The sequence below is a fragment of the Myiozetetes cayanensis genome, unplaced genomic scaffold (genome assembly GCF_022539395.1).
Source record: "Myiozetetes cayanensis isolate MyiCay16 unplaced genomic scaffold, myiCay2020 scf10, whole genome shotgun sequence".
Taxonomy (NCBI): Eukaryota; Metazoa; Chordata; class Aves; order Passeriformes; family Tyrannidae; genus Myiozetetes; species Myiozetetes cayanensis.
The window spans coordinates 11,095,117-11,105,396 of NW_026086605.1; the positions used below are offsets into that span (position 1 = coordinate 11,095,117).

General features: G+C 42.2%; 1 protein-coding gene across 3 annotated transcripts in view; it reads left to right on the forward strand.

Annotated features, from left to right (window-relative positions):
* SORCS1 (sortilin related VPS10 domain containing receptor 1) overlaps positions 1-9,650 on the forward strand; it is a 278,640-nt gene extending 268,990 nt beyond the window's left edge. The window contains exons 25-28 of one of the 3 annotated variants that reach the window (XM_050337719.1): positions 2,312-2,417; positions 2,591-2,751; positions 4,211-4,329; positions 5,657-9,650. In XM_050337719.1, the coding sequence (XP_050193676.1) occupies positions 2,312-2,417; positions 2,591-2,751; positions 4,211-4,329; positions 5,657-5,713 (443 nt within the window). In that variant the 3' untranslated portion in view covers positions 5,714-9,650. The remainder of the gene's footprint in view (positions 1-2,311; positions 2,418-2,590; positions 2,752-4,210; positions 4,330-5,656) is intronic. The other 2 variants (XM_050337741.1, XM_050337730.1) reach the window with 2 other exon arrangements.
* Positions 9,651-10,280: the final 630 nt, after the last annotated feature.

The following is a 10,280-nucleotide window of genomic DNA, read 5'->3' on the forward strand; positions in this document are numbered from 1 at the left end:
ACGTAATTAGTGGAGGTACTGCAGCACTTCTGTAGGCTACTAAACCTTGTCTGCCAACCTGAGTAAACCAAAAGGTAGGGTCTATCAGTGTGGCTTCCTACCATGCTTAAAACCAGTATGGCCTCCAGGTATGTGTTCTGTTTCTTGCTAGCTCAGGCTGAAGCAGAGGATACTTGGCTCAGACACAATCTTTGTGCTCACCAAAAATGCACATTTTTATTTGTATTTACACACACACCAGGAATGAGTACTTTTTGATCATAATATATTCAAACACTCATTTGTTCTGCAAGGTAAGCTTTGTTGTGCTTCCCTTTGAAGCCACTGGTGATTGCTGCAGCTGGTCTCACAGAGTCCTATAGGAACACTACAGGATTTTGTCTCTTGCAGAAGCAGGATTCAGTAAGAATGCAAAATGAGCTTGGATGGACAAACTACATATTAAAAAACCCAGAGAGCAGCCACTGCAAGGTCTTTGAGGGAATATGACTCCTTAACAAGCTGCAGAGGTCATGAGTCTGTTCTCTGTCTAAGTAAAAGGCCCAATTTCATGACATAAAAACTTGGGAATACTTTAAAATTGGACAAAAAGACATGAGAGATTTACTTATCTGCTGAAAGCTAGTGTTTTAGTTGTCAGGGAATAAGAAGAATTGTCCTTTGGAAACCCAAGCTTTTATAAAAAAATTAAATAAAATAAACATGGAACACAAGACAGCCCCAGAAGCAGTCCCTATAAAACACAACCCAGGGGGATGCACAGGGTGCAGAGGTGCTGCTCTGGTCTGTAGTATCCCTTCTTTCCCAGCCTTTTACTCTGACTTTGTGCTGAGCTCTGGCAGCTATGGGCTGTAGTTGGCTGAAAATAAAGCTGAGCATTTGTTTTTCAAAGTATTCATGTATGTATACATATGTCTGCATTAATGTTTTCATACCTCAGTGCACATGTATGTTCCTCCCAGATGATGATGTGGAAAGAAGGTTTTTCACTTCTCTTTGTAAATTTTGGCTTTATCAGTCTGGGTGTGAAACTGAAAAAATGTGCACATGTGATATGCATGCATTAGTAAGTACTTGCTTGTATGTGAGTGTTTCCTTTAATGCATTTTTCCTCTGGTTTAGGATGGGTCTGTTCAGTGCATGTGAAGTGGTGAAAGAGGGAGAGTTGTGTTGGACAGTGGTTCAAGTCAACTTTCACTGCCTTGCAGAGGAAGGCACTACCTATGCCATGTTCTGTGTGCACTGCAGAACAGTCAGTGAGGACAGTAACATCTGTGTGTTAGCTCTCTGTAATGGCACAGCTACAGCTGCTTGTCTGTCTGCAGGAGGCTGCATTTGTGTCTGTATGAACAACTGACACTACTGCACCCACGTGTGAAACTTCTTGGATGCTGATGCCTTTATGTGTGTGTGTATGAGTGTTGGAAACTCTGTTTAATACAATTCACTTTGTATTTCTGGGAAACCCACGCTTCTGGGTAGTTTGGGTGGCCTTACTTTTCAAAGGGCTGTGACCCGATGGTGAGCAAAACTCTGAGGAGAAGTACAGAGAGACTTTTTGTCTGATTAGGATTGGTTTTGGTGTTTTGTGGTTTTTTGTTTTGTTTTGTTTTTTTCTCTTGAATCTGTGCACTGCCTTGCAAGGAAGACTTGTGTGAGAGAGGTCAGGGCACCAGGGGAAAGAGAATAAAACGTGTTCAGAAGAGTAGGGAAGGGATAAAGGAAGAAAATGAAAATGTCAGAGGCGTGACAGGAGCTTGCCATGGACACAGAGGTGGTGTCTGTGAAGGGCACTGCCTTTCTGATTGGGAAGTAGCAGGACTGAGCAGAAAACAATACATTAGGTGAACATTGTTCTTTAGTAAAACTGAGGAGCCAGTCACTCATTATTCACTGTGCGTCGGGAGCTCCCCAGACTAGCACCACACAAAATAGAGAGCCAACATGACAAGTTAGCCTGTGGGTAGCTCGAGGATAAGCCAGAAAATGCCAGGTTTGGTACCCAAATGACCTCATTTGCAACTACCTTAGGTAATTGCAGTATGAGAGGGTTTGTTTCAGGCATCCTCTCATAGGACAGAAAAGGCCTCTAAGGAGAAAGCTGGACTTCATATCAAGGGGTACATTTAGCACCACAAGTGATCTGAACCTGTGTTTCTTCCCAGGTGGATTAGGAAGGGAGAGAAGGCCTGGAAACGTGATCAGATGAGACCTGCTACAAGTGCAATAAGAGGGGACAATGAACTCTATTTCTGGAGGGAGCAGCTTTCACTTCAGGCTGGGGTGACTCTAACCTTTTCCTCTCTTGCAGCTCCCCTAGTGGACCTCACTCCCAGTCACAGTGGTTCAGCTATGCTGATGCTCCTCTCCGTCGTTTTTGTGGGACTAGCTGTGTTTGTAATCTACAAGTTCAAAAGGTACGACCATCCCTGAACCATTTCCTTCTCACCATTGCTGCCTTTCACTGAGGTGTTTGGGGTATGTTTTGCTGGGTTTTCTTTTTTGGAGTGAGTTGTTTCTTGGTTTGTAAAAGCTGATGCTACATCATCTGCCAGATACCACACAATGATGGTTTCTGTTAATGTTTTAGGAAGATTCCTGGCCTTAATATATATGCACAGATGCAGAATGAAAAAGATCAAGAGATGGTCAGTCCAGTCAGTCAGAGGGAAAGCATACCTAATGTCCCTCAAAGTGAGCTGATGAGCCATGAGCAACTAGTAGATGAGAAGTTGGAAGTCCACCCCATAGGTAAATAACTTGCAGCATCCTCCAGCTGGTCAGACTCTGACTTATAATTGGCTAACCTTTTTCTCAGCCTCCCCCCTTCCCGTATTCCTGCACAGTCCTCCTCCCATCCTCTTCTGCTGCAACATTAGTTTTGCTACAGGAAACCTTGCTAACTCTTCCCTCTCCCTCACTGCCATGTGATGAAAGGGAGGGGAACAACTTTAGACTTTTTCTCTCTCCTAGTTGCTCTACGTAGATCCCCTCCCCTTCTCAAAAAATCCTGCTGGCAATGTAATTTATTTTGCTGGGGCTGATATAGTTGCGGGGCTAAGCCCCACATCCAGAAGAACTTCAGCCACCCTCACCTGGAACATGGAGGTGAGCAGGTGATTTGGTAAGTCATATCTGAAAGCTAAATGTCTGTTGATGTTTTGACTGCTGGGGTCTTTGTGCTATGCCAGACCTTGTTGCCACCAGCAATGCTAGTCTGGCTGGTTCACAGATAAATTGAGCAAAACCTGGGATCTCAGCATTGGACATCTGGGTTTGCCCACAGGCTGATTTCTCCCACAGACCTCTGTGGTTGAGTATTTCCAAAAGCAGGCTTTCTTAGGACCAAAAGTAAACAGGCTTGTAGACGGCATTCTGGAATCAGTCACACATTTGCTCATACTGACAGGTTATCTGTTACCTTGACTACAGTAGAAGTGTTGGGCTGGAGCAGGGAGGTTTCAGACATGTTCTGCTAAAGCCAGCATTGCTTGGGCATTGCTCAGCTTCACTATTCATGATGTGATAGTTCTGCAGGCCCAGCCCAGAGGTACAGCACAGGACCCCTGCAAATAAGGACATGGAGCTATTTTAGAGGAATTAAAGGGAAGAGGCTACCCAGAGATGTTGTGGAGTCTCCTTCTCTGGAGATATTAAAACCTCTCCTGGCCACAATCCTGTGCAACCTGCTCTGGGTGAGCTTGTTTTAGAATATGGATTAGACTAGATGTTTGCCAGAGGTCTGTTCCAACCCCAACTATTCTGTGATTCTGTGTCTTAGACAGGAGCAAAGCATAGTTGTTAACAGAGATCCCTTATTTCCACAATTTCATCAGCTTAAATAAACCTTAGATCTCACCTGAGGATTCCCTAAAATGTATATGACTGTTTGCTAAAGTAGGTTTGGAGGCATATCTACTATAGAGAAGGAGCAAGGTAAATGGCAATTAAAGGAGGGAATGTGGTGTTCTAAGATTGTGGCCTGTGAAACAACATGGGAGAAAAAAGAAGAAAGAGTCTTGATGAAACTGGTGTCTAAGCTGGAAGCTCCACTGCAGTCAATGCTGATCTCTCCTCACCTGTCCACTAAGATCTTGTAGCTATTAAAAGTTTTTAAGCAGATGTTCATCAGCAGACCTGGACATCCCTGCTTAGCAGAGCACAGGACGAAGTGAGGGACCAACCTTCCCATGTGGTATTCCCCATACAGAGCAACCTCAGGCCACAGTCCAGAGCCCAAGGAAAGGAAATGCAGCCAAGGTAGTCTGGACAGAAGACTTCCAAAAAGCTTGTGGATCACCAAGAGGTTTCAAGCCAAGACCGGGAGTGGTGGGTCCTAAACTTTAACAATTCTTTATTATGTTTTTGGTTTATTTTTGTTGGTTTTTTTTTTTTTTTTTTCCCCCCCAAAAACCTCCGAGGTAAAATTTATGTAAGATGCTAAGGGAGAAACACCCAATTTCAAGTCAGGAACTCTCTTTCTACAGACAAATGGGCTTTGAGCTTTGAGCTTCCCCTTTATAAAAGAATGTAATGGTGGTGGTTCGTGTTGTTCCAGAAGCAGGAAAAAACATGTTTTCATGGGTCATTCAGACTGAAGCAGCAAGTGTCAGTCACCTGCTGGTCAAGATTCATTCAAAACTGCTTTTGCTGGTGTTGGAAATTTAAACCCTTAAAGCCTCCAGATAAAGAGAAGTCAAAAGCCAAACTTTGGGGGTAGGTTTTCAATTGGTGCAGCTATAGAATTTCTGGCTTCCTACAATAGCCAGAATTTTATGCGTTTCTCAGCTGTGCTAATGGACACTATTGAACCAGAAATTGGCTTTTTACAACTCCTTGGTCTGCACCTGTAATTGCAGTAACGAGCACAAAAGTTAAATGTGTGGGATACATAGACTCAATTATGTATCAAAAGGAATCACTCCACCAAACTTCCTAAGAGTGTTTTTCTATCCTGTCAGTAAGATGAATGAGAAAACTTAGTCCCAGCTCATTGACAAAATGAAGAGGTCTGGACCTAGGTGTGAACAGAATAGAAAGTGCAAAGGCTCTTCACTCTCCTATACAACAACCCCATCTGTTCCTGGAAATCAGCAATTTCTTTTTTAATGAGTTTTCTTTCTTTTGGGAAAACAAAGCAGGACTGTAATTGGGTGTTTCTCTTTTGTATGCTTGTTCAGAAACCAGTTTTTTGAACACCTTTGATTAACATTCAGGGATCCTTCCTTGGAAGAATCTGAATTAATGTCCCTGAATCATTTAATTTTCTCTCCAAACTCTGGCAGCAAAACCCCCCCACATTTCTATTTTCTGGATATGAGCAAATGCAAAGCTTAAGGTTATTTATGAAATCTCCAACACCTTATCATTGCAAATGAGGTTACACATTTCCTCTGAGGACCTCAACCCCTCCTTCCCTCCACACCTCTGCTCTGGCCTCTCCCTCTTCTGCTCAACATGGATGAATCATCTTCATTAGCAAAAGAACAGGACATAACCTCCAGTGTTTTGAATGACAAGAAAGATTTCTGGGAAGAATGTGCCAGTCTGGAACAGTTGAATCCCAAGGGCCAGCAAAGTGATACCTTCAAACATCTTCCTTGGCTAAATATGCTTGTTATTTACTGAGTCTTATTTTTTTCTTTCTTTGTCACAGGAAGTATTTCCACAGCTGCTGAGTCCCAGAGCACAAAAGAAATCCCTACCTATGTAAATGGTTGAATTGAGGACACCAATATCTGTATCTAAAAAAGGAGGAGAGCTCACTACATTTGGACTTTTTAATTCTTCAGATGACAAAGGGTTTTTAGCTTTAAGCCTGTGCATGTGGACATTATACTGAGATCATAGTGGAACTGCATTGTACAGGTGTTCAATTTTAGTGGGGGGTGGGGGGAGAGGAACTGGTACCACTATTCACTCCTGCGGCCCTTCCCCTCACCCTTTCACTCTTTTTCTGATCTGTCTCTAATTTGTAGAAAATTCATAATGATATAGGCCAAGAATATGCATGGGGGTCTCTTCTTTAGGGAGATGGGTGGGCTGGGATGTGGGGGGAGAAGGGCTGGGAAAGTGGGAGGGAGTGTTTAGGGTTCTTGGCTTTAGATTTAACTGCTCTTTTAGCACTTTGGGCTGCGGGAGGGTTAGCCACCCCAGCAGACTTTCATAGGACACACACAAAAAAATCGCACTGGAGTTTAAAGGCACTGAAAATATTCTTGGTCAGTCTGGTTTTGTCTTTGTTTGGACTCTGCCCTTCGTTCCTCTAGCTGCAGCTGCTGCCTGTGCCCTACGGCTGCGAGGAGGCTGAGTGTGGATGATCCCACCCACAAGGCCAAGCTCTTTCTTACACAGCTTTCTTAGCCTACTCACACCAAGGCATCCCACTGATAGCACCATGGGAAGATAACTTTGCCTCCTAACCTTGAAGAGAACAAGCATGCATTGCAGGCAGGGAGGGAGGTCTGTCCATACTGCAGTTGCAGGTTATTGCCAGCAAGAACTTACATTGTACTTTGTACCAGCCTTACACCTTCAATTTTGGCTAAGGCAAAGCCCTAGCAACACCGCCAGCTCCACGTGGTGCTGATGGCTGAATTTGTCTGGGAAGTTCCAGGAGATCTCTACATTTTTGGAGCCACCCAAAGGCCTGTCAGTTTTTTGAAAGACACCATGTTCATAGAACAGGGAGCAGGGAAAGGTCTGTGCACAGTTTCCTATGGCCATCTTTGCATCCCCAGTCGCTGACAAACTCCTGCCACTCTGGGCAGAGGAGAGAGAATTTGGCCTGAGATTGTTACCATGCGTTTTGAGCCTCAGCACCACAGGACCACTCCTACATAAGATTTGATTTCTTACCAATAACTTAAGCTGGTGTCTTACACTGCAACTAGAAATGAGGCTTTAGGACATGTTCACGTAGACTATGCCAGGGAATAGTGGGAAAGCAGGATTAGCATACCTCGAACAAGTCCTCCAAAGACACTGGATATCTGGCTGAAGCCTAACCTGTGGTCATTACAACTGTTGATTTCCAACCCAACTCAGGTTTTTACCTATCACCAGGATTTTGCTTTGAAGTGTAAATAGAGAAAGATGTAACTAGTGTACACTTGCTTAACTATATTAGGTGAAGGCAAATAGAGGCCAGTTCATAATCAGTGTGGCGCAATTAGGAGGCACCCTGATTCCTGGCATGGGTGTGTTTTGTTCAGTAGACCTTGTACATGGCAACAGGAGAAAGCAGCATTGTCAGTGTGGCCCAGATTCCCGGAGCAGGGTTTGTGGGTGGTGGTGGGTTTGAATTTCTCTGTCTCAAACTGGGCACAAACCTAAATCAACCTTCTTGCTGGCAAATGAAAATGATACCAAGAACTTTAGACCCCTAGTAGTTAATCACAGTATAGAGTCCTCTGCCTCTTTCTGTAGTTTCTCTGAAGACAAGTAGAAACACAGCAGTTTGTATGGCTTTGCTATTGTCTTTGCAACTACAGCTTTAAGAAAGATGGGAAGGTTTTGGCTGCAACTGTATAATAGTCCCCACTGAAGTCCAACATTAGCCAACTTATTTTTATAGTAAGCCGATCAAAAAGTTTTCTTATAGTGTTGGAACTATTTCTAATTTTAAAATTACTTTTTTTGATGTACTTTTTCATCTTCTTTTTCCCTTTCGTTAAATACGATGTAGCGTAATGTATAATTGCTATTGTTTATTGCTTTTACAGTCATATTTATTAAACAGATTATGTCTCTAAATGAAGGCCCATGTTTTTGTTGCTCATTTTAACTCTCTGTTTCTGACTGGGATCACTAACAATATTAAAACAGTAGGAAGTGGATTACTTCAAAAAAAAAGGAGTGTCCAGTAGAAATGGGAGAGGGTGGTGATAAGTGTCCTCCTGAAAATATAGTTCCTGGAAGCAAGATGCCAATATGAAAGTAACTTTCTCAGTCCTCAAAGTGCTTTATAAAGTGAAGCTTGGTCCTGTTATCTCCATTTTATAAATAGGGAAGCTGGTGGGGGGCTGAGGTGCAATGCTGTTTTTCTGGTTCCCAAACAAGGAATGGTAGAGCTCTGAGCAGTTCCCTGGAACTCCAGCTAAGTTCCCTGGTTATCCTTCTTCATACACAGTCTCTGTTAAAGGTTCCTTTAAAATATCTTTTTTTGATAAACTTTTGCCAGAACTGATGAAGGAAGGTCTGAATTAGTAGCATTACTGATTAATTTACATGTGAATAAAATAGGGCTTAGGCAGTTTCTGTCAACTTGCTATATGGCAGTGGATGCATGTTGCTGAGGAAAAAAAGAAGGAAGCTTCTCTGCTTTACAAGTCAGGATGCAACCACCAGATCATTCTACCTCTTGTAACTGGATCCTGGTTCAGTTCTCCAGTTTTGTTGTACCTCAGCATAAGAATTTATATATGCACATAAATAGTCAGGTATCTGGGGCTCAAGTGTCTTTAACAACCAGGACTGTGGTGTGACATATTACAAGTCCAGGAATAATGAGTTTGCTCATTGGAGGAGTGTGTAGTTTTCACTCCAGGCAAATCCCAGTGTAATTAAAATTACTGGCCTAGAATGTTCTAGTGGGTACTGCAACCTTCTCAATCCAGGCTGGAATGGCCACAGTGCAAGTGACTCAGTGCTGTGTGTATAGGCAAAATCTGCTTTAATAGTTAAAGTGCCCACCTGAATTAGCAGGCATCTGTTCTGACCATAAGCAGTAAGTCTGGTTTTGGCAAGCATCTCTCTAAAGCATTTTCAGATCATTCTCTTCAGCTTGTTGTGTGTTCTGAGGCAGAAACTGATTGTTATTTGTGATTGTTGTTTTCTGGTTTGTATAACAACAGAGCAATTCACTGCTAATGGCTGAACACCGAGATAATAAACAAAGAATATACCAAATACTTAAAAATCCAATATGAATTTTCTCTTGAGAGAACAAAAAAAAGTTCATCATCCTTTGACAGAAAGAGCAGAGAGTTAAAATATGGTTAAAAATTCGAATAAAGTATTTTCCTAATTTGATGTTGATTCTCTACCATCATCCTAATTACTGTAAAACAGACATACAGATGACCAGACATTGGCTTCAGAGGGACTTATACTTCTGCACGTAGCAGTACATTGGGGCTAAGATGCTGGATTGCTTTTCATGAAAATCAGTAGTTGTTAGTGTTCAAATACTGGGCATCAAACAATAGCTTGTTCTTAATATGTGGCTGTGTTTAATTGCCTAAGCTTTTGATGGAAAGTAAGACTCTTGAAGTACTTGCTGAAATACTTATGCAAATGAAGCAGGAATTTCCAGTGACCCTAAATGAACCCTGTCTTGGTCCTGTCGACTTCTGCTGAGAATTTCTGACAATTGCATTTAGTCTGGTACCTAGAGCTGATAACAAGGGATTAGTATTTTATCTGTGTGCTGTCACCTCTCATTGAATGCATGAGAAGTTTCCATGTCACATTATATCTCTAGGTACATTCAGTGTTTTAAACATTACCCCTGATTGCAGAGCTCCCATGTTCTTGATGTTAAAAAAGAAAACTTTATTTTCCTTCAGTTAATGAGATGCTGTCCCTGCATTTCTCCATGAAACAGAATCATAAAGCATATGAATAAATAATACTTGAGCTAAAACAGATCCTTTTAGTTTAGAGTTTTGATATGATCCTGGCCATAATACCCAGAAGAAAAAAACTGAAGTCAAATTGTTTTCTAATTGCTAAGATCAAAGTGCTATCATGTACCAAGTCATTAGGCTAAGAGATATATTTCATCTGCAGTTTTAACTTTAGCTTTTTCTTTTCCCTTTTTTCCTAGTGGGGAATGTGTCTGTCTCTTACTGTGCTGAAAGAGGGATGCAAGGGAAATCTGCTTTATATATTTCTCAATGTGAGAATTTCAAGATGTCTTACTTTTTGTTTCCATTGTGGTGCAGCCACCCCAGTCCTAGGTGCTGTACACACCTTGGCAGTAGAGGTGAAAAAATACGGGAACAAGTTTTCTCACCAACTCTGTATTTCAGATTGTGTCCCACATTGTAACCAGACCTTGAGACTCAGCACTGGAGAGCTCTGAATGAGATGGACAGCCCAACATCTAAACAGTACAACTCAATATGGGATTAATGACTTGAACACTGGAGATGCAGAGACACTTGAGAGACCAGCAGCCTTCCAGGGCAGTAGCTCCATGCTGTTCTGTCTGTGCCAAGGCTTGCTTTCTGCTGGGATAAGTTAGAGATTTGAAGTTTGTGCTAATTTATGTTCTT